This window comes from Leopardus geoffroyi, chromosome C2 (assembly GCF_018350155.1).
Source record: "Leopardus geoffroyi isolate Oge1 chromosome C2, O.geoffroyi_Oge1_pat1.0, whole genome shotgun sequence".
NCBI lineage: Eukaryota > Metazoa > Chordata > Mammalia > Carnivora > Felidae > Leopardus > Leopardus geoffroyi.
The window spans coordinates 151,662,814-151,686,911 of NC_059333.1; the positions used below are offsets into that span (position 1 = coordinate 151,662,814).

At 45.0% G+C, this 24,098-nt stretch overlaps 1 protein-coding gene and 1 long non-coding RNA gene across 11 annotated transcripts; one reads left to right on the plus strand and one right to left on the minus strand.

Annotated features, from left to right (window-relative positions):
- The first annotated feature begins 152 nt into the window (after window positions 1-152).
- On the plus strand, window positions 153-15,886 carry LOC123575786. The gene is made up of 3 exons (XR_006700997.1): window positions 153-246; window positions 9,770-9,855; window positions 15,339-15,886. It is a non-coding gene; the product is annotated as an uncharacterized LOC123575786 (long non-coding RNA).
- On the minus strand, window positions 4,625-22,800 carry LOC123575783 (caspase-14-like). 10 transcript variants are annotated; one of them, XM_045436480.1, is made up of 8 exons: window positions 22,281-22,800; window positions 20,681-20,733; window positions 19,328-19,477; window positions 15,802-16,027; window positions 15,209-15,325; window positions 8,583-8,681; window positions 6,671-6,780; window positions 4,625-5,093 (listed from the first exon to the last, which is right to left on the minus strand). In XM_045436480.1, exons 1-8 carry the CDS (start codon window positions 22,633-22,635, stop codon window positions 4,992-4,994), a joined length of 1,212 nt encoding a protein of 403 aa, XP_045292436.1. In that variant the 5' UTR covers window positions 22,636-22,800; the 3' UTR covers window positions 4,625-4,991. The 10 variants fall into 10 exon arrangements, with proteins under 10 accessions (XP_045292436.1, XP_045292440.1, XP_045292438.1 ...); XM_045436482.1 differs by lacking the exons at window positions 4,625-5,093; window positions 22,281-22,800 and adding exons at window positions 5,100-6,043; window positions 21,450-22,086; XM_045436481.1 differs by lacking the exons at window positions 4,625-5,093; window positions 22,281-22,800 and adding exons at window positions 5,100-6,043; window positions 20,870-21,393.
- Between the last annotated feature and the right edge of the window lie 1,298 nt (window positions 22,801-24,098).

A 24,098-nucleotide genomic window follows, 5' to 3' on the forward strand; every position in this document is an offset into this window, starting at 1 on the left:
CGCCTAATCCAGCGGGGCCTTTTGCGACGTTAGTGCTTTCCGGCACCGCGAAGGAGTTCCGCGGCGCGCGGCCACCCCCGCTGTAATTCATCAGGGACCTGCCGCTGGAGCCCGAGTTGGCTTTCTGGTCCCTGTCGTAAGTTGAAGTGTCTTTACGTAGGGAGCCATGTTGAGCACAGCGTGACAAAGTATTCGTTCAACAAAAGCCGGAGAAATTATTTTCATTTCTTGGAGAGCAATTTATCAGTACGTAATTCAGATTTTGAAAGTTCGTTTACAGGAAATTTTCCGGAAAAACTTAAAAGGAAAACACTACAGATGGCAGGTTTCTTTTTCTAGAGGAAAAGGAATCAATATCGATAGATGAGTAATTAAAAATTCATTCTGTTCATATAGTACTATGCAGCCACTAAAGACCTGCAGGGTGGGGGAGATTATTTTAAAAAATTGAAGCCAGTATTACCTAAACTTCAATAATAAAAAAAATTGAAGCCCTGCACATTAAAAGATGATGGTAAAGAGACGGCCAAGTTATTAACTTATGTATTGGGTTTCCATCTTTGCTGCACTTGCGAATCACGTGGAGAATCAAGAGGAGTGAGGAGGAAGGAGAGGAAAGGGGGAGAAGCAGAGGCGGACAGAGAAGCAGAGGCAGAGGGCCTGAGCTGGGGTTCGAACTCATCAGCGGTGACCTGAACTGATGTCAGAGGTTTAACTGGCTAAGCTTCCCAGGCACTCCAAAAATCTGATTTTTTAAATTGAAGTATTGCCATAAAACATATTTGTATATATTGTGAAATGATCACCACAATGAATCTAGTTGAAATCTGTCACCATCCAGTCACAAAAAGTGTGTTTTTCCTGTGATGAGAACTTTTACCCTCTTAGCAACAGTGAAATACACAATATGGTATTATTAACTGTAGTCACCATGTTGTATATTACATTCCCAGGACTTAAAAAAATCTGATTCTCATAAGTACCTCCCTAGGTAATTTTAATGTGTAGCCAGGCTAAGAACCACTAATATACTAGTAGAGAAACTGGGTGAGTTTTTTTTCGTCTCATTTTTAGCATTTTTGAAATTTTCTGAGGAACACAGGTTAAAAAATTAAAAAAAAACAAAACCCCATTGCAGCTGATAGAGAAGGAATGAAAACTTAGGAATGGGTTGAAGCATCCTTAGAAACTGCTGAAAATATCTGGAGACATTTTGGCTCCCAAAGAAAAAATAGCTATGTGGAAAATAGAACAGGTGGCTTTTGGGGGCAGTTTCCTGTCACTGTATTGCATGACTTCTCTGGAGGGGCTTCCCCAGCCACCTCAACAGCTCCCTCCCATATGCACGCTGGAGTCCCAGGACTACTTCCTTTGTTGCAAGAAGGACATTGTACTGGGGCGCCTGGGTGGCTTAGTCGGTTGGGTGACCAGCTTTGGCCCAGGTCATGATCTCACAGTTCATGAGCTCGAGCCCCGTGTCAGGCTCTGTGCTGACAGCTCAGAGCCTGGAGCCTGCTTCAGATTTGGCGTCTCCACCTTTCTCTGCCCTTCCCATGCTCATGCTCCGTCTCTCTCTGTCTCTCAATAATAAATAAAACGTTTAAAAAAAAAAAAAAGACATTGTACTGTAATTATGTTTGGGTGTTTGTCCACAAAACAGTATTTTTCTCACAAAACAACTTTGCTCTTGAGAACCAATCCGCGTAAGGAAAATCCTTGGTGAGGAAATGAATCAGCAAAAGTCCAAAGATGAAGAAGGTACTATAGTAAACCACAGTGGGGAGCCCATGGCCCAAGAGGCACTTGTCAAAGAAAATCTGTAGCGAGCAGCTAAGTGTCCTCCCCACCTTCCAGGGTCCCTGGTCGTCTGCACAAGTTTCTGCAACATTTTTTATCCGTGCCTGTTTTTTTTTAATGTTTTTTTTTTTTTTTTTTTTTTTTTTTTTTTTTTTTTTTGAGACAGAGAGAGAGTGGTGGGGGGAGACACAGAATCAGAGCAGGCTCCAGGCTCTGAGCTGTTAGCACAGAGCCCTTTGCGGGGCTCAAACTCAAGAGCCATGAGATCATGACCTGAGCCGAAGTTGGATGCTTAACCAACTGAGCCACTCAGGCGCCCCCTCCCCTCCCCGTGCCCTTTTTAAATAAAACTCTTGGAATTTCCTTTGGCAAACTTTTGATCTTGGGCATTCATATTTAAAAAGATAAAAACTCGGCTTGAGTTTTTTTCCAAATGCAAAATTGTGGTAGGGACTGTAGTTTTGGGGGGATACACTTCATGTGGCATTGGACGGCTAGAGGAGACCCTGTTCTGGTTTACAGCCGAGAGAATACAGAGGACACCAAGTTGGCCCCAGGCTTCAAGTTCATCTTGGGCACCTTCCCACCTCCCTCTCTAACCTGACTTCCTCCTTGCTCCTCCTTGACCTGTTTGTCTGGTTTGCAGCCATGCTCCAGTCCTCTCCAGGAATCTTACCTGCTGTGGCCTGAGCAATGTTCCAAAATAACTGTTCCCTCCCTTGCCCCAAAGCTCATTCATTCCCTTAGTTAACTGGCATGGGCCTGTTTGTTGAAAGGATTCTGTCTTATAACTTTTCTCTCTCACTTGGCACTTTTTGTCTTGTATTTTCATGCACTGGAATGTATTTCAGGCACTGCCGCATTGCTAACTGGGACTCTGAACTAGTCACTTAACCTCCCTCAGGAAACGAGCTATTGCCTGTGTTAGCTGCTGCCGTCCCCCTGAAATGAGTCCCTGGGCCTGGAGTCCCAGGATTGCACAGGATGCAAAATGAACAGAGAAGGCTCACCTGATGTTCATATTTTATGAATCAAGGTGACATTTTAATGGTCTATAAAAAAAAAAAAAGCAAAGTCACATATCAAAACTCAAAAGTTTTCAAAATTAAATCACACGTATTTAGACTTGAAAAATAACATTAACTAAAAAGGACACAATTGTCCCTGAAATGGAGACAGGCCTGGAGATTCCGGGTTGCTTCAGTCATCGTGACCCTCAGTCTTCAGAGCATTTTCACCGAACACCTGTATCCTCATACAGGCCCAATGGTCTCACACAACTGCCAGCTTGAACCTCTAGGATCAGGAATAGCCACACCTGCAGCATATTCATGAACAGTTTATTAAGAGGCCAAAGTTCAGGGAAGTCCAGTGACTGGATGAGTTCTCAGCCGGGCCAAATCTCCTTTTTATGATGTGGAAACCAGGGTTTAGTATAGTCCAAAGTTACATGAAAAGCGAGAACACAATCACAATGAAAGCTCATCTTCAGCCCGGAGTTTGTGAACTCTAAGTAAACGCTAGTCTACATACAGTATTCCTTCTGGTGGGATGGGACCCAAGCCGCACCCTAAAGAATGTGTGGTGTAGAGAAAGCACACAGTGAGAACAAAGGACGCTTCAGGCAGAAGGGAGAGAATGAACCATAGTTCATTGTTCAATGAACATAGCCAAGAGCATTCATTCAACATTCATTAACCCACAAGCCTGATTCTGTGAGAGGGGATGCCTGAGGGGAGGACAAATCATCCCGTGTGGTCAAGACCCAGGACAAACGGGCGGTACAGGCCTGACAGAGAAGGACTTGGAATATTCTCCTAGGGCAATCTGAGTATATTCCGCAGGCAGTGGGGAGTCAGAGGATTATTCACAATGGGATGAGTTTTGTAAAGAGATTTAAGGGAAATGTAGGTTGACTTCCAACTTAGGGAGTTAAAGACGCCACAGGACAACCAGCCAGGTGGGGATGGCCAGAAGGTGGCCAGATGCACAGAGGTAATGAGGCGAGGTCTGACGAATGGACAAAACAATTAAAAGACAGAGACTAGTCATTCACCAAACATTCATCACATCGCTTCTCTATGTCTTAAGGCACCGATGGAAGCTGGGATACAGCAATGAATGAGACACACAGCCTCTGCCTCTTGGAGCTTATGACTGAACTGGAGAGAGATTCGTGGCCACTGCACAGTCCTTTAAGGACAGTGGTGCTAAATGCTGCAGAAGAAAAGCACCGGGTCTGTGAGCACTCGGAAAGAGCTGACCTAGCATGAGGCCTTGGCGAAAAACTTTCCCGTGCAAAGGATGCTTGACCCAAACCCGGAGGGGCGGAAAGGACTGGAGTGGAACAGAGCATCCCAGGCAGAGAAAACAGCATTCAGAGGTACTGCGCAGCAAGGGAGAAGCTGGGGAATGGGTGAAGGGTGGAAACACGAGGCATCAAGGGCAACAAAGTACAAACGAAGACACCGGGTCAGACTCGAGAATGGCTTATGGAGTCAAAAAGGAGACGAGTCTGGCTGCAGACAACAATGTGGGGGAAATCGGGCGAGCCAGGACAGGGCTACACAGAGACAGCTCTTGAAGACTAAGCCAAGCTATGGGGCGCCTGGGTGGCGCAGTCGGTTAAGCGTCCGACTTCAGCCAGGTCACGATCTCGCGGTCCGTGAGTTCGAGCCCCGCGTCGGGCTCTGGGCTGATGGCTCAGAGCCTGGAGCCTGTTTCCGATTCTGTGTCTCCCTCTCTCTCTGCCCCTCCCCCGTTCATGCTCTGTCTCTCTCTGTCCCAAAAATAATAAACGTTGAAAAAAAAAAAATTAAAATAAATGAAGACTAAGCCAAGAAAACGAGGATGAACGCCAGCACCAAAGTAGGAGAGGGTGGAGTGTCATCAGTAAGGGAAGCACATTATAAAAATGGTCCACAAATCGAGCTGGGCTTCCCTGTTTTGGTAACAGCTCAGGAAAGCCCATTTTCAAAAACAGTGATCTTTTCAAAGAAGTCAAATTATTTACAAGCGCCAACTATACGTGGCCCAATCTTGGAAAAATACATATATATGCAAAACAAACTGGAGAAGTACAACCGGTGACAGAAATAACCCCAAATGATAACCACTCGAACCGCGCTACAGACGCTCTCTGTTCTTTACACCGTCGGTTGTAAAGCAGCCCTTAGTTTTTCATCCTCCCGACGTCAAAAGTACACAGATTTAGTTAAAGTCGATTCCATGACAAGTGACACTTTTATGGGTTCCTCGTGGAGATGAAACTCCGTGTGTACCACTCTGTTATTCACCTGGAAGGTTAAAGTACAAACTGTTCAAAAGCCCTGAGCGAAAGCCTTTTAGTCAACCCTACGGCGTGAAGTGGCAGAATTCTATGCATTTCGGAAAGCAATATGCCAATGGCGGTGGAAGGAGCATGGCCCCCCCAAGTGCCTGGAATGCAGCTGTCTGGACTCCAGGGTCCACAGACCTGGGTTTGGTCTCAACTTGCCCCTGGGGATGAGTAGGCAAGGGAACCCGCCGTAAAATGAAAGGGTTGGGTTATGTTATGTCCAAAGCACCCCGTGGCCCTATAATCCCAGGGTTGGCTGTGAGCACATCAGCCACCCTTCCACGTCACTGGGCCGTGAGGGCCTTTAATGCAAAGGCCCCATCATGCTCATTTATGGATTTATTTTTTTCTTCGCCAGTGTCTACTCAGCAAGCACTTTAAAAATAAAGGGTGTTCGGTAAAGGCTTAATGAACGTCGGTCAGCCAAACAATTTTTCAGCTAGCCTTAGCTACGATGGATTTCCATTTACAGCTGGCCAAATCTGTCTTTATTATAACATTGCTGAGAAGCTGACAAGAAACTGTTTTCTCAGAGAAATTGAGCGATAGAAAATACTCGGGCATTTGGTTGGAATGAGCGTCAAAATTGTCTGTGGTCCCTCCCTTCCACGTCCCACCCCCACCAAACTCTGACCTCAAATGAGGTGAGAAGGAGTTTGAAGGGCTGCTAAGCATCATATGTAAATTATTAAAATTAAATCTTTCTATTTGAAAGAAACAAAAATAGTTACCATACCTTGGGCAGGTGTGGACTAATTCATATGTAATTGTGATTAGGGCATGAACTCTAGGAGCACTCTGCCCAGGCTGGGGTGCCAGCTCGGCCACCGACTCGCCCCCATCTGTCACAGGGGATGTGAATCCCAGGAGGTCCCTGAGGGGTGTTGGAAAGCTTAACTGGATTCGAATCTGGGAAGCGCAGAGAATGGTAACTGGTGTGGAGTGAGCCACGCAATCGATGTTAGCCTCGCTGTTACCGGGCGCTTCTCTAATCTCTTCTAATCAGCTCTCTGTGGGCGTAAACCTCTCAGAATGAGAAGAAAATTTCTCTTCAATCCTGATATGATAAACTACAATAATCGGGCCATTCTCCAAACTAGGGTTCGTGTGCAAATCAACCGCCATTATCGAGCACGTGTTCATTCAGTGAATGTTTACTACGGGCTACGAGCTGGGGAGACAAATGTGAGCTGGAGTCTGTCCTTAGAGATGTCCTAAGGCTCTGCCCTCTCTAGGGGTGCTGAGTCGGGCCAAAGCTGGCTGCCATGGTGGGCTACACAGCAGGCAGGGTCTTTAAAGCTCACCTAATATCCAATGTCCTTCTATTAGCAAGGAACGGAAGGTGTCATTCTGTTTCCCTCGGCAGGTGGCTCAACCATATTTTCTGAATGATACGGTCATTGTAAGTCATGATCGGCCCATCACTTCCAAGCAACTTTTCAGTATCTCTCATATTTTCGTGGGTAAAGCCAACCTCATGAAAATGCTCCGATCAAGTACGTGAATGAAGCAGGTGTTCACTTAGAATCTACTTACTTTGGTGAAAAAGTCAGCGATGTGCCACTTATTTCCATGCTGTTTAAAGACCTCAGCCATCGCTTCAATCATCACCGAGCCCGTGCGAGGGTGCCGTAAAGCAACGTGATCTACAAAGTGAAAATATTTCATGTGTTTTCCTCCTCTGGTTGCACCGAACTTTTCTTTTACCCATAGTGAAACCTGTAAAATGGTTTTGAACTGAGAATACGGAAGCATTCTTGTATTAATAGGAGTGGGCCTGGGTCCATAAGAGACACAGACACAGAAAGAGGAAGCACTGAGCCTCCCAGGGGACTCCTGTGACCAACAGCACGTAACCCCTCAAGAGGGCAATTCTCTTCTATCAATCAATTTTTAAAATAAAACTTCTCAAATATTCACAAAAGGAGAAAGCAAAGTTTAACAAACTCCCATATGATCATCCCCCAGATTCAACAGTTATCATTTTGCTATATTCCCTTCATTTATCCCTTCTTTCTATATTTCTTAATGTTTATTTATTTTATTTTATTTTTTTAATTTTTTTTTTAACGTGTATTTATTTTTGAGACAGAGAGAGACAGAGCATGAACGGGGGAGGGTCAGAGAGAGGGAGACACAGAATCTGAAACAGGCTCCAGGCTCTGAGCTGTCAGCACAGAGCCCGACGCGGGGCTTGAACTCACGGACTGCGAGATCATGACCTGAGTCGAAGTCGGTGGCCTAACCGACTGAGCCACCCAGGCGCCCCAATGTTTATTTATTTTTGAAGGCGGGGGAAGTGAGAGAGACAGAGACAGAGACAGAGAGAGAATCTTAAGCAGGCTTGCACCATCAGTGCAGAGCCCAATGTGGAGTTCAAACTCACCAACTATGAGATCATGACCCGAGCTGAAATCAAGAGTCAGACGACCAGCCAACTGAGCCACCCAGGTGCCCCGTCTATTTTTTTTTTTTTTTATTTCTGACTTTTGCTATAGGATCTTAAGCTAAATACCCCCCAAATACATCAGTATAGAATTTATTTTGGGGTCCTCAAAAAATTTAGTGGAATTGTTTTTATTAGTAGTTAGTAAAAAACATGAAACGTTGTCTTTTTTTAGTGTGGAAATTTGATGGGAATATCAAAATCGTACCCTCTGATAATAAATCTAGGTTGGAACAGAAAAAAATCATGGATACACCTTTGCAATCTCAATATGGGCAAAGGTTTCTTAGAACACAAAAAGCATAAGCCACAAAAGAAAAAGATGCTAATTTGGACTTCATCGAAATTAAAAACTTGTTTTCTGAAACACGTTATTAAGAAAATGAAAAGCAAGCCACAGTTTGGGAGAAATATTTGCAATACATACCAGGCAAAGAACTTGTATCCAGAATATATAAATAATTCTCAGGGGTGCCTGGGCGGCTCAGTTGGTTAAGCGTCCAACTCTTGGTTTCGGCTCAGGTCATGATCTCCCAGTTGGTGAGCTCGAGCCCCACTTTGGGCTCTGTGCTGACAGCACAGAGCCTGCCTGGGATTCTCTCTCTCCCTCTCTCTCTGCCCCTCCTCTGTCTCTCAAAATCAATAAACTTAAAAAAAATTAAAAAGAAAATAATTCTTACAACTTCATAAGAAAACCAACAACCCAACGAAAAATTGGACAACACACACGAACAGACATTAAGCAAAGAAGAAGATATGTGAGAGGACAACACGTACGGGAAAAGATAATCACTAGGCCTCCAAGAAATGCAAATTAAAACCACAAGGTGATACTATTCTATACCCATCAGACTGTCTAAAATTTAAAAACAGATCAAACCAACTGATAATGAGGATGTGAAGCAACTGGAACTCTCATACGCTGCTGGCAGAAATGTAAACGATTCAACCACATTGAAAAAGAATTTTCAACTTGGCAGTTTCTTTAAAAGTCAAACACACCTACTATGTGAACCAACCATTCCACTTCTTCGTATTTACCCAAGGAGAACAAAAACATACGCCCAAAGATGTACACACGTGTGTTCACGGCGGCTTCATCTGTAATAAGCAAAACCTAGAAACAACTTAAATGTTCAGTAACAAGTGAATGGCTGAGCGCATTGTGTTAACATTGTGTTATATTCACACAACTAAATACCACTCAGAAATAAAAAGGAATGAACCACTGATATACAAAACGACATGGGTACAACCCGAAACCATTATGCTGAGTGGAGGAAGACAAGAAGGGAGGGAGGGAGGGAGGAAACCTACATGCTATATAATTCTAGTCATACAAATTTCCAGAAAATATAATCTAATCAGTGGTAACAGAAAACACAACCGTGGTGACTCAGGGATGGGGATGGAGGTAGGGACAGATTCAAACATGAAGAAAACTTTTTGCGGTGACGGCAATATTTGCTTATCTTGATCACGGTGATGGTGTCATGAACACATACTTCCATCTGTTCGAATGGTACACGTGGAATATGTACAGCTCATAGTTCAACTATATCTCCATAAAGTTGTAAACAAATCCACAAAACGTATCTGTTTAGTACAGGAACCATACAGCAATTTCAGTATTGTCCCTCTTGGAGTAAATCTGAGTTAGAAACACCACATCACGATGTTTGACAATCCATCCAGTGTTCTTCAAACTGCAGGTTGCGGCCCAATTATCAGCCAACAAATCAATTTAGCATACTGAAACTGTATTTTTTAGGGGCGCCTGGGCAGCTCAGTCGGTTAAGCATCCAACCCTTGATCTCCGCTCAGGTCATGACCTCATGGTTGGGAGTTCAAGCCCCGTGGCTCATCCCATGCTTGGGATTCTGTCTCTCCATCTCTCTGCCCCTTCCCCGCTTGTACTTTCTCTCTCTCTCTCTCTTTCTCAAAATAAATAAATTAATTGATTAATTTAAAAAAATGAAACTGCCTTTTTTGAAAATGGGATAAAATGGGATATAGTAGAAAATATTAAAGTACATCAATGCAGCAAGGGTAGCTATAATTTATAAAACTAGTGTGTTACATGTGTATTTATACTTTTACATAAATATATGTGATAGACTATAATGAAGTGTAGATTTTCTCAATTCTAATATTGAAGTTTTCTGCCCCCCTCCCCCCCCCCCCCTTAGGCATCTCTGAAATCTGGATGTGTTATATAATCTCTTCCGTGTCACGGAGTAATTAATTGGTAGCTCCCTGAGGACACAAAATAATGGTATGTCTTACAATCAAGGCATTAGATTTGATGCAACACAATAGCTCTTTCTTCCTGTAGGTTGTGGCAAATAACATTTGAAAGCCTCTAACCTAACATGGTCTGCAACCCCGTGGAGGATGTGCCAGTCAGCAGAGCGAAAATCAGTGTAGCTGCCAAGCATCTTATTAAATGAAAGATTATACATTTCTTGTCACTTTGAAAATAATCAGCTATTGTCGTCCATGGCCACGGGTTCAGTCCTCAGGACAGACTCTAGGCCACAAAAAAATGAGTCCGATGAGTAAAACTGGAGAACTTTAGACTCGGGCTGAAAGCTAGTGATTTTCCGCAGATTTACCAAACAGGGTCAAATTAAAAAGTCATCAGGACCGGGATTCCCCCAACATTGCATTAGATGATGACTCTGGCCAGAGAACAAGAGCTCCAATCACTCACAAGACTGAAAACAAGTAGCCAATGAACACATGAACACTTTATAGCTTCTCTTCTATATAGGTGAGATGGCTTGGTCACAGGCCAGGAGGGACAGGCTCTAGAACTCACAGGGGTCACGTGGCTGCTACAAACTTCAACGGTGAACTAGATGTCGGAAGCCCGAATTTTGTTGAAATCTACTTTCTAAAAGAGGATAACTTTAAAATGTTTTAAACCCACCTTTTTTGCCCTTGATCTTAGCCAAAAGTCAAGCCGTGATTAAATCCATTGTTTGAATAGATAATACATTCAAATGGTTCACAATTCATCTATCAGTAGATGAGTAGATCAAAATATAGATGTATATTTATCTTACATGGACACCCATGCACACACACACACATAGGCACAAGAGAATATTGCTCAGCCATAAAAAAGAAAGAAATCTTGCCAACATGGACTAGAGGGTATGCTGCTAAGTAAAATAAGCCGGACAGGGGAGACCTGCCATATAATTTCATTTGTATGGGGAATCCAAAAAGCAACAAAAAATGGACTCAAACACAAATGGTTCACAATTCAAATTATAAAAGGAATCCATCAGAGTCTCCCTCCCGCCTCATCCCACGCCCAAGAAATCAAACTCACGATCTGTGAGATCACAACCTGAGCCACCCAGATGCCCCACAGCTGTCTTATTTTCAGTAACTGTTGCATTTGAAACTTCACCATGATGATTCTTTTCAACTGCGGCACAGTATCCTACAGTATGAATATACCACTCCCAGTGGCTTTTAGATTCCTGCCCCTTCATTTGCCCCACTAAGCAACTTCAAAGGAGTGCCCAGAGTAGAGTGCTCGCTCGACTCAGCCCCATTCACCACTTTCCTGGTATTAGCACTGAAAAGTCCAGTATCCCAGGAGACCCCTCCATCTCGGGCAAACTGGGACAGTTGGTCGGCCTTTCCATGTATATACGTGTGCAGAAGATTCCTCTGTGCAGACGCTCCCAAACTTTCTCAGTTCATGGTGCCCTTAGTGTCTCAGTAATTTTTTCACAGCACTCCTAGGCCAAAAGAAATACCTAAGAGATCCATTTACTAAAGTAGTTAGTTCCAAGCTCAGTATTAATATCTTAATAGCTGGGGCACCTGGGTGGCTCGGTCAGTTACGTGACCGACTTTTGATTTCGGCTCAGGTCATGGTCTCACAGTTTGGTGCATGAGATCAGGGAGAGTCTCTCTCTCCCTCTCTCTCTCTCGTTCTTTCTCTCTCTCTCTCAAAATAAATAAACACTTTTTAAAAAGTTACATGTTATAATGTGAAGGATACAGTAAAAGCAGTACTCAGAGGGGATTATTTGAAAATGCTTATATTTTGGGGACGCCTGGGTGGCTCAGTCGGTTAAGTGTCTGGCTTTGGCTCAGGCCATGATCTCACAGTTGTGAGTTCCAGCCCTGCATAGGCCTCTGTGCTGACTGCTCAGAGCCTGGAGCCTGCTTCAGATCTGTGTCTCCCTCTCTCTCTGCCCCTCCCCTACTTGTGCTCTGTCTCTCAAAAATGAATACATGTTAAAAAAAAATTTTTTTTTTAATGCTTATTTTTTGAAAAGAGAGAAAATAATGAGCCAAGTATCTAACCAAAATAGTTGGGAAAAGAAGAGTAGAAGAAACCCCCAAATGAAGAAAAATGGAAATTTTAATGAAAATTTATGAAATCAAAATTAACGAAATCAAAAACCTATACTAGAGAGAATGAACAAAACCAGAAACAGGTTCTTTTTATTTATTTTTTTTTTTGAGAGAAAGAGAGAGAGGGCACAAGTGAGCAAGGGACAGAGAGAGAGTGAGATTGAGAAAATCCCATGAGGGGCAGAGACAGAAAGAGAGAGAGAGAGAGAGAGAGAGAGAGAGAGAGAGAGAATTCCACTCAGGCTCCGAGCTGTCAGCACAGAGCCCGACTCAGGGCTCGAACTCACAAACCGTGAGATCATGACCTGAGCCGAAGTCGGATGCTTAACCAGATGCTAAGCCAGGCACCCCTAAAAATAGGTTCTTAATGAAACCACTGGCAAGACTGATCAAGATTAAAAGAAGGAAGCCACAAATATTAGAGATAAAAGGAGCATTACTATAGACTTACTGGACATTTCACGTGATTAAAGATACAACGAACCCTATGCCCAGAAATAATTTTTTGTTTTTCTCCCACGGAGAAGCCAGTTTTCCTAGCAGTACATATTGAACAGCCCATTTTTTCAACACTAATTGGTGATGGCTTGTCACATACCTAGTTGTCCTGCATATCTGGTTCTGCCTATACATTCTCTATTCTATTCTAGTGGCCTGTGTATACATAGAATTTTTATTATTGTTATATACGAAGTATTCTTTTTTTTACTGTTGATTTATTTTTGACAAAGACATAGAGAGAACAAGCAGGAAGGGACAGAGAGAGAGGGAGACACAGAATCCAAAGCAGGCTCCAGGCTCTGGGCTGTCAGCACAGAGCCCGATGCGGGGCTCGAACTCACAAACTGTGAGATCATGACCTGAGCCGAAGTCAGATGCTCAACAGACTGAGCCCCCCAGGCGTCCCTATATCCTAAGTATTCTTATGTCACAACACAAGTTCTCTCAAATACCTGCATAGGTCCCTCTCTCACATCCCTCAAATGTCCACACAACAATCAGCTGCTCCATGGGGACATCTCTACACATCTCTTTTTTAAAATGGCCATCTCCACTCCTCTCCCTCGATACTCCCTATAACCCTCATCCCTGCATTATTTTTCTCCATAGCACTTATCAGCATTTAACATTTTATTTTATTTTATATTTTATTTTATTTTATTATTTTATTTTATTTTATTTTATTTTATGTAAACATTTCACTGAAAGGGAACCATCCGATAGCAAAGTGTGCAAAGCCTTAGGGGTACAGAAGAGCTCCATAAACTTTCATAAAGTGAACACACCCCATAACTAGAAACATCTAGAAACAAGATGATGCCGGCATTCCAGAAGTCCCCTCCTTTCCCCCTCTGGTCATTACCACCCCCAACACTCTGCAGCCCTGAGGGCAAACAGTATCCTGACTTCTAGCACCACAGATCAGTTTTGCCTGTTTCAGAGCTTTATATAAATGGGATCGTAAAGTAGCACAACATATAGTTTCTCTCTGTGTTTCTCGTCTGTCTCCCCCACTAGTGCAGAAGCTCCATGGAGGCAGAGAGTTTTAGTTCTTCTGTTCAATACTGAGTCTCTAGCCCTTAAATGTATATACAGTCCAGCAGTCATAAAACTCATTCGTTCCATAAAACTGGAGCTTGAGGTTTCTCGCCTTGACCCTGAACTGTTCCATAATAATTCTGCAGTTAGTTTATATCAGGAGCTCATCTCCTTTTATCGCTGACTGGTAGTCCGCGTGTGGCTCACCGGATTTGTTTAATCGCTCACCTGTTGATGGTCACTTGGGTTGTTTTCAGTCTTTGGCTATTTCAAATCAAGCTGCCATGAACTTCTGTGTGCCAGTCTCTGTGAGGCCACATGCTTTCATCTCTCTTGGAGAAACATCCAAGGAGTGAGATCTTTCGTCTAACCCTAGTGGGGAAGTTTTTCGCATCTTACCACTAAGGATGGTTTCATCTTAAGTGGTGGCCCTTGGTTTCCTTTGCTTGCATTTCTTCACTAACATTTTATATCAAATTCCACATAGAGATGGGATATATATATATATATATATATATATATATATATATATATTTGCAAGCTACTTTAATCCTCTTTTCAAGTCAAGATAAAGCAGTGCCTGGGTGGCTCAGTCAGTTAAGCGTCCAACTTCAGCTTGGGTCATGATCTCGCAGTTCATGAGTTCGAGCCCCATTATCGGGCTCTGTGCTGACAGCTCAGGGCCTGGAGCCTGCTTCAGATTCTGCATCGCCCTCTCTCTCTGCCCCTCTCCTACTCGCATGTGCTCTCGCTCTCTCTAAATAAACCAACAAACATTTTGTTTTTAAATAAAAATAAGCCAAAAAAAAAAAACCTAAAGAAATGTCCTGGACCTCTTAATTCTATCTCTCCAACATTTTTGTTTCCCCTCACAAGTGAATCAAGTCCACCCTCGCATACACAGATTCTTTTGGACTTTAACTTATTATCAGTAATAGTGTTAGTAACAATGATGATAATATTATTAGCAGAATATATTAGTAATAATAGTATCTAATTTCTTTTTTTTTGTATTCACTATGCCATTAATTATGATAAGCATATCTGCTCTATAGAATTCAATTTATATAACATCCCAAAGACATAAGTGAATTCTATCATTCCCGTTTTACATGAAGAAACTAACATGGCTAGCAATTAAAAAATACTGAAGGTCTCAAATATACTAAGTGGCAGAACTAGCTTTTGGGCGAAGATCTTTTTCACAGAAGAGCCAACCATCTCATTCACCATGCAATACTTTGCTCGGGGGCCTGTGCGTTCCTGGAAGAATGATCTGCGTCTTTTGTTTAGAGATGCCAACCTGCCATCTCTAAAAGTGGGAACATTTGTAAACGGAGACGGAGAGGTTAACAAAAAATTCTCCTTCTAGATGTCAATTTGTAAGGCACAAATAATTTAAGGGAGGCCTGGGTGGCTCAGTCGGTTAAGCGTCCGACTTCAGCTCAGGTCATGATCTCACGGTCTGTGAATTCGAGCCTCACGTCGGGCCCTGTGTGGACAGCTGGGAGCCTGGAGGCTGCTTCGGATTCTGTGTCTCCTTCTCTCTCTGCCCCTCCCCAACTCACACACACTCTCTCTCTCTCTTTAAAAAAAAAAATAATAATAATAATTAAAAAAAAAAAAAGATTCTGAGAATCATCACGAATAACTTAAACCTTCTGGAAGAAAGTGTGTGTCACTGGCATCTACCCTCACTGTCTCACCTGCCTGGGTTGGATAGATGATGAAGTAATCACTGAACGTGGGCAGCCTCCTCTTCTCAGATACGTCATCAGACTCCATGGGTTCATCGTCTGTCTCAACACCATTATCTCTTTTCTCTATTTTTTGGAGAACAAAAATACACACTACAGTAATGCGCCATTGACACCAGGAACCCTTAATCAACGTTCCAACAAGCCTGCACCTCCAGAAGAGGGAGGAATAGCCACAGAAGCTATGGAAGTCGGATATCGGCCCCGCAGGTCACCTGGCATCACATGGACGGCGGGATGGCCCTTGGAAAGTGCACACATCTCTCTCAGATCTGAGGCTCCCTGGCCTACCCCATGATGTGAGTCACTGGGACCATTCCTCAGCCAGAGTTAATGATTCCATCCCAGGTAAGTGTCCCTTTTCTGTCCCTTCCTCCCAGCCCAAAATCTCTAGTACCCCACACAACTAAAGTCACATCAGCCGAGGGGCCTCCGATCGTAAACAAACAAACAAATAAATATTTGTAACTTCTTTTTCTTTTCTCAGTCATCCATATGAGAATGCCCTAGACACAGGACTGGACCAAGAAGTCTCCACTCACCTCCTCTGCAGGCCTGGATTATAAAGATCTTTGGTTTCTCTTGAAGTGCCGGACAATTTTTATTATTAAACATTTCAAAAATGTCCTCCAGGCTGACTCTCTCACCATCTTTCATCTTAATAAAGCCTTTCTCCCCATGGGACATAAGAGTAACAAGGCAACAGCCAACATCATCCTTAATTTCATTGAGTCCATCCCGGAATGATGATATTTTCCCAAGTAACTCCTGTAAAATAGGATCACATATTCAAAATAAGTGGAGGGAAGTAAAATCAGAAACGCTGGAGATGGTTCTTTTCAGTAGGCAATCCGAGGATATGACAAATACGAAAATAACTACATCTCAGGCAGGGTTCGTATGAGGTAAATATCAGTTCCTGAACTTGTCCCTTCCCTTTTGGCTGCTCTCAGAATTCCCGTGATTTCTGTTTGTGCCATCGGTTCTTGTTTAACAGAATTAGGGCATTTCTGATTCTCTACTGCAAAAAAAAACAACATAATGATAGCTCCCCAAAGGGTTAGTGTATGTAAATTTTATCTTATTAACTTATTTTAACATATAAAGTTATTGTTTTCTAAAATTGATGCCCTCAATAAGCTAGAAATGGAAGGGGATGGAGGGATCTGCCAGTAATATACACCTGCCAGAACCTATGGAGAGGCGTCATCAGAACCAAGCCCCCTAGAGAGAAACGCAAGACGGGAATGGCGGCCATCACTGCTCCCGTAAACCTTGTAGCCAAGATTCCAGTCCCTTCAATAAAGCATGTAAAAGTGAAATGAAGTCTAAATACGGTAAACAAAGAGCCAAAACTCATTTTTTTACACATCTCATGACTTTCTAGAAATACGAAATAATCAACCAAGTAACTACTGGAACCAGAGGCCAGTGAGCTGACTGGATACAAGATTAACTCACAAAGATCAAAGATCCTCTCCCCCCACCCCCCACTCCGGTCACCTGGCAACAATCTTTTAAACCCCATAACAGAAAAGGGGGTCCCATTCACGGTCACACCCAAACTAGGACAATACCTAGGAATAAACCTAAATGAAGAAAGGATAAAGCTTTAGGGAAGAGGCGACAATAAACCATGACATGCCCACGCTTCTCTTAATACTACTGATTTACTGATTCCCTCCAAATGAATCTCAGTTCAATGTCATGGCAATCAAAATCCCAACGGGTTTCAGTGGAAATTAACCAGATTATTCTCCAGGTCACAGAGGACAGACAATCCTCAAGAAGAGCCAAGCATATTCATAAGAAAAAAAAAAAAGAGAGAGAGAGAGAGACAGAGAGAGAGAGAGAGAGAGAGAGGAGGGATAGCCCTATCAGGCATCAAAATGCCCTTAAAAATCATGGTGAATGATGGGGCGCCTGGGTGGCGCAGTCGGTTAAGCGTCCGACTTCAGCCAGGTCACGATCTCGCGGTCCGGGAGTTCGAGCCCCGCGTCGGGCTCTGGGCTGATGGCTCGGAGCCTGGAGCCTGTTTCCGACTCTGTGTCTCCCTCTCTCTAGGCCCCTCCCCCGTTCATGCTCTGTCTCTCTCTGTCCCAGAAATAAATAAAAAACGTTGAAAAAAAAATTAAAAAAAAAAAAAAAAATCATGGTGAATGAAACAGGGAGATACTGGCTTAGGTATAAACAAATATATGAATGGAATATTTTAGATTCTAGAAACCAATCGAATTATATATGGGAATTTATTTCACAATAAAGGCAGAGTTTTAAGTATGTGGGGGAAGGACACATTATTCAATAAATGTTGAGACAACAGACTATCCATCTGGACATAAGGTGAGGCTTCCTACTTCACACTGTTCCAAAAATAAGATTCCAGAGTAGAAAGGAAAACCTTAAGCTATACAAATATTAGAGAAAAATAATTTAAGCATTTTCTAAGTTGGGAAGACATGGGGTTTAATCAAGACACAAACAACAAGAAGCTGACAAGAAAGACTGACAAGTTTACTCACAAAAAAATTAAAAGACTTCCACATGACTTAGGACAACAAAAAATCAAGTCACAGGGTAAGAGAAACATATTTGCGGTACGTTTTGTAAATGAATAATATCCAGGAAAATAACTATAAGAACAAGAAAAAGACCACCCAGTAGGAGAAAGGGCGAAGGAAGACAGAACAGATAATTTACAGAAGGAAAAAAAAAGCCCAAAGGATGTTTAACCAAACTAAGAATCAGAAAAACGAAACTCCGAACAATGAAATACTTTTGCCAGTGACATTGCTAAATATTTATAAACGTTGCCAGGATGCAGGAAAAGTAGCCACTTAAGACCCTGAGGAGCATAAACTAAAAGAACATTGGCAGTTTCTGCCATTTGAATGAAAAGGACAGGATTAAAAACCATGCAAAATGAAGAGATTCTGGTCCAATCCTTGGGGAAAGGACATTTGGGGCCAGAAAATTCTTTGCTGTGGGGGCTGTTCTGGGCATTGTAGCACCCTCCAGTTGTGACAACCAGAGATGGCTCCAGATATGGCCAAATGAGGGGGACAAGTCACCCTTAGATGAGAACCAGATTTAAGGTAACAACTAGCAAGGGACAGGATTCCAGCCGAGGCAGCCTGTGTGGCATCCACAACCCCATGCTATGCTGTTCCTTGACATTCATTAGCAGTGACTCCTGGGATCCAAGAAGGGCTTTCCTATGTTACTGTCCCTAAATAAGGGCAGGTCTGAGTCATGTCTCAGCTAAGGTCAAAGAGATCAAATGGAGTTCCCACCATCCTCTTCCACCTTATTTTTTTCAGTACAATCTAGTTAAGTCACAACGCAATTCTGCCCAGTGCTATCGGCTCCCTCCCCATGCTTCTCCCAGGGTTCCAAGTGAGTCCCACAAAGACTCATGCTGCTGGAATCCCCCTGGCCTGCCTCCTGATGACCTCTCAAAGGCGTTTCCTTGGTCTTTCCTGATCCTAAATGCTCTGGAACTTGCCTACTCCAGACTCTGCCTTGTCCTGGGCCCCCTTGCCCATCTTGCCAAGGATGCTTTCTGGGGTTCCCTTCCCTCTTCAACTGCATGGCCCTAGCCAAGACTGGAGCCCAAGAGGTCCCTGCCTGACTGGAAGGGGAGGTAGGGTATCGCACACGTAAAATTACAAAAGCATCAAGAGTTTTTTTTTTGTTGTTTTTTTAATTTTTTTTTTCAATGTTTATTTATTTTTGGGACAGAGAGAGGCAGAGCATGAAGGGGGGAGGGGCAGAGAGAGAGGGAGACACAGAATCGGAAACAGGCTCCAGGCTCCGAGCCATCAGCCCAGAGCCCGACGCGGGGCTCGAACTCACGGACCGCGAGATCATGACCTGGCTGAAGTCGGACGCTTAACCGACTGCGCCACCCAGGCGCCCCTAAAAGCACCAAGAGTTTTATCAGGACACACATGTCATTGAGCAGCAGGTAAGGTCCTGATTCTTACCAGGTGTTAAAACCCAATTTTTTAAAAAAGAAAGGAAAATTGGAAGATCCAAGTTAGGTTCCTCATTGTTTTTTATTTTTACCATTTTGTTTGGATCGATGCACGAAGTATGCTCAAACTGGCATTGGCCAAGCCATTCGGTCATTAGCATGACGTCCCGGTGAGCCCCGGGTCTGTTCTTCTCCACACACATGAGGAAAGCCTTCCGCTTGCCACTCAGGTCATAACAGTCCTATTTTCCAGGAAAGCCAACAATAATTAAACCAAACCAAACTCAGAAATCCAAATGTGTCATAGATAGAAAATAATGAGTTTCTCTAGGGATCGATGGTGAGGTTTCCCAGTTTGGATCAGGGATGCAACACTGACTGTCTCTCTTATTAGTTATGGAACGGGGGTGGGGGGAGTCGTGACTTGATTTATAATTCTTTCAAATATCTTCCTCAGACTAGGACTAATAGGCCAATCTCAGTTTTAAATTCCCACGTATAGCTAGAGTATCAGTTTAAGGAAATATGGCGGACAGAGGAAACGGTAAATGACCACACAAGGCTGCAATCATCAAAATCCAGAATGTGGGACATTCTACAGACAGCTTGGTTTCTTTAATAGATACATAACAAGAAAAAAGGCTAAAGAAAGAAGAAGCATCCTAAGTTAAGAGTCTTAAGGCACAAAGCAAACAACTGTAATTGTGTAGGCCCTGTATGAATCTGTATCCTGATTCAAAGCACCCACCTGCAAAAGACATAGGAACGAGTCAAGGATATCTGAATGCTAACCGCCTCTTTGCAAACATTAAGGAAGTTGTTTTTAGGTAGAATAATGGTATTGTGGTTATGTTTTGCAAAACCTCTTTCTCCTGCTAAAGATTCAGAGATCCGCACGAAAGTGTCCGTAGATGAAAGGGACATGATTATCTGGATTTGCTTCAAAATAATGGGAGTGGGAGCACACAAAACGAGATTGGCTCTATGTTTCTAATTTGCTGAAGCAGGGTCATAAGTACGTTGGGCTGGAGTTGGGGAGATTCGTTTTTCTATCCCACTTTACTATTTGTTCAAAATTTCCGTAGTAAAACTTAAAAAACCCAAACGCTAGAACCAGCAATGTACGTAGTCGTCCAAGGCCATACCGCCAGGCATTGAACTTCCATTGAAGTTGCCTCACTTTTCTTGACTTGTCAACCAGAAATAACAGCAGTTCCTACCTTGTTTGGTTAATGCACGCACAGTGGTTGTAACTGGCTAAAGTTTATCTTCCACTCTCATAACAAAAAGCAGTGAGATATGCCCACTTGAGAAAACCATACAGATAGTCCTTAACCAACAAGAACAGCACACAAAAAAATGTTAAAATGGCAGTTCAAGCGGCTAAATAAATACCATCTTTCCTAACCAGTGTGCGGTGCTGGGGTGAGAGCAAAAATATTTACCAGTTCGCCATCCACACAGTCATAGCTTCTCTTTAGAACCTTTCTTGGAATCTCTGCATGAATTTCCATGAAAAGAGAAGAAAACAGGAAAAACACATTATTATTTTCCCATTTTTTAAGTTTTAATCAAGATCCACTGTCATCCCTACTAACAGGAAGCTCCTCCCAAGGAATTCTGTTGCCTCTTACGTTTTGGGGGTCCAGCAGGCTTCAACCTCGCTTTAGAACAGGTTCCCTGGATTATGAACACCTTCCTGCAAACTCATGAGGCTGGAAACTTAAAACAGGCTTCCCGTAGGCCGCAGTTGGATACAAGGGCAGGAAGAGCCAGGCCAGAGATAAAAAGGGACAAGGTCTAACTGACATATTACTGCACATGTACTTCCTGGAGAGGAGATTAAGACATCGATAAAGGGAAAATTGAAGTAAAGGACCTAGGCATTAAAAAAAAAAAAAAAATAGCATAATCTCTTAGCATTGAATTCCAACATTTATTGGGAGCCTTTATTAGGGTAGAGCCATAATATTGTGTAGGTTGGATGACTCTGGTAAAAAAAGCCCACTTTGCCAACAGTCTAAAGAGGTGATAGCAAAAGTGATACATGACCAACGAACCTGGGAGGGGCGACTCAAGTGCTTTGTAGGTGCAGTGAAAGCAGGGAGAGTCAAGGCTCCACAGGGCCAGTATTCTGCCTGTAGGCCATGTGTGGTGGGCCATTACAGTTGTGATGCATTACAAATCTAAACAAAACCAGCAACAGTAACACACCTAGAAGCTCAATCAGATCATAGGCATGCCGATGGCAGAGGTCACCGACGGTACATTCTACTGTCCATCTCAATGGCTCCCATGTAAGTGCTGCTTCCTCTCTCTCCTCTCTCTCACATACATATTATGTACACATCCGTTTATCAAATCGGGCCGGGGGGGGGGGGAGCCCCACCTCCCTCAACCTGCTCCATACTACATTTCTTGATCATAAGCCACATCTTCCCAGATTGACGGCAAATGGTCTCATGGTGTGCAAGAAGAGCCACCCCTTCCATAAATACACCCCCTGGAGGTGTGACAGTGGGGTTTCCAACACTGGGCTTCTCACTGCATCATTTGGAAACCTCCCACATCATAATCTCTTGAAGGTAGTCGTTAACGAAGCATCTCAGGCTTGCTGCTGAGTCGATCTGCTCTTTGAGCCGACCCCCCCAAATGTGCTCGTAAACCCTGATGGCCGCTCTTCGACGGATCACTCGGATTCCGCGCCTGGGGATGGCGATGCTACGGGCTGCTTCACCCAAGGTTCCCACCTCCCACCGCGCGTCACCTGGCTCCTAGGGCACCCGCCAGCCCCTGGCTCCGCTAGCCTCCGCCCCGCGGGCTGCCCGGGAACCCGCCCCCAGCCCCGGCAGCCCCCAGATCCCCCGGACCTCTCCCCCCCAGCCGGGCTGTCCCCACTCTCACCCAGGCTCCGCCCCTCCGCCGGGCCGCCGGCCGCGCACCCGGGCCCCGCCCCCTAACCCGGCCGCCACCACCCCGCCCCCCATCCCGGCCGCCGATCCGGGCCCAGCCCCCAGCCCCGGCTCGCGGCAGCGCCCCGCTCACCCCGGCGGTCGTCGTCTTCCGCGCTCTGCCAGCGCGGCAGCAGGTCGGCGCGGCGCAGCTGCTGCAGCACCTTGATGAGAACGCGCGACACGGCGGGCAGGTAGTAGTGCTGGGCCAGGAGACGGGCCAGCCCCGCCTTGCTGCCGCCCTCCAGCTCCAGCCGCAGGGGGCTCACGCGCGGCCCCTCGTCCACGGTCTTGAGGAGGACGCGGAAGTGGCTCAGCTCCCGCGGGGACAGCAGGTCCAGCGTCTCTTGCACGCGGCTCTGCAGCTCCTCCACGGTCGGCGTGATCTTCGGGGGCGCCTGGCGGCCGTCGGACCCCCAGCGCCAGCCGCTCCCAAGGCTCGTCGCCATGGCCACCCAAAGATGCTGCAGCGCCCGGGCCGGAGGGGCCAACCGCCGAGGTCTCAGCCCCGCGGGCCGCGCACGCCTCCCGTTTCTCCCTTTGTTTTGTAAAACGGAGGCGTTTCCGCTCGTCTTAGCTGCGGCCGGGCGGGCTGGCGGCGGCGACCTGGAGATCCCGCCGGGCTTCCTCTGCGGCCCCGCCCCTGCCTCGAAGCCCCGCCCCCACCCGCCCGTTCCCGCTTAACCCTCGGAGCCCGGGTAGGGAGAGCTCGGTGGCGGGGGCTCCTCCGTGGTTCTCCGCCGGGGCTGCGCGTTAGGGTCACCTGGCTAGCTAACTCCTCGAGCTCAGGCCACAGTCCCGGCTGATTACATTCGAATTTCTGGGTGGCAGACCCAGGCATCAGCCGTTCTGCAAGCTCTTCAGGTGAGGGGCGCCTGGGTGGCTTGGTCGGTTAAGCGTCCGACTTCGGCTCAGGTCATGATCTCATGGTCCGTGAGTTCGAGCCCCGCGTCGGGCTCTGTGCTGGCAACTCGGAGCCTGGAGGCTGCTTCGGATTCTGTGTCTCCCTCTCTCTCTGCCCCTCCCCTGCTCATGCTCTGCCTCTCCCTGTCTTTCAAAAATGAATAAACATCAGAAAAACATTTAAAAGCTCTTCCGGTGATTCCAATGTGCAGCCTAGTTTGATCCGGAGTGTTTATCAGCTACCGAACCCACTGGCTCCACTTGGACGCTGAAATAACACCTAGAGGCTATTTGCCTGGAGCCAGCTTTCATTGGAGAGGGAGAGGTGAAAAAGGTTGAGGCTTGAGAATTTGAAGTCGGCAAGAAGTTGGAAATGCACACTGCTCAGCCTGGGAGTCGTGGAAGGGACATTGCCTTGGGGAGCAGATCTCAGCTTGGCAACGGCCCGTTACTGTCACTGCTGCTCAGTTCCCTGACTTGCTGGGGACCTCAGGAGCTCACTCTAATTGTGATTTGCCTCAAAATTACTTACCCTGTGGAAGATCTGGTGAAGGAAACTCAAGACCTTGTTTGCATCCCGATTCTAGTAAGCCAACTGTAAAAACTCCCTTTTTAAAAAAGATTTTATTTTGGGGGCACCAGGGTGGCCCAGTTGGTTAAGCCTCCAGGCTCTTGATCTCTGCTCAGGCCATGATGTCATGATTGGCGAGACTGAGCCTTGCATGGGGCCCCCATGCTAACAGCTTGGGGCCTGCTTGGGATTCTCTCTCTCCCTCTCTCTGCCCCTCCCCAATCACAGGAAAACACTCAGGTGTGCTCTCTCTCAAAATAGACTTAAAAAGATTTTATTTTTCAGGAATCTACACCAACTGTGGGGCTCAAACTCACAACCTGGAGATCAGTCTAGTTCCACACACTGAGCCAGCCAGGTACCCCTAAAAAGTCCTATTTGAGATCATTGGAAATGTGAATATGGGCTGGGTTTTGGATGATATGCAAAAAATTTGTT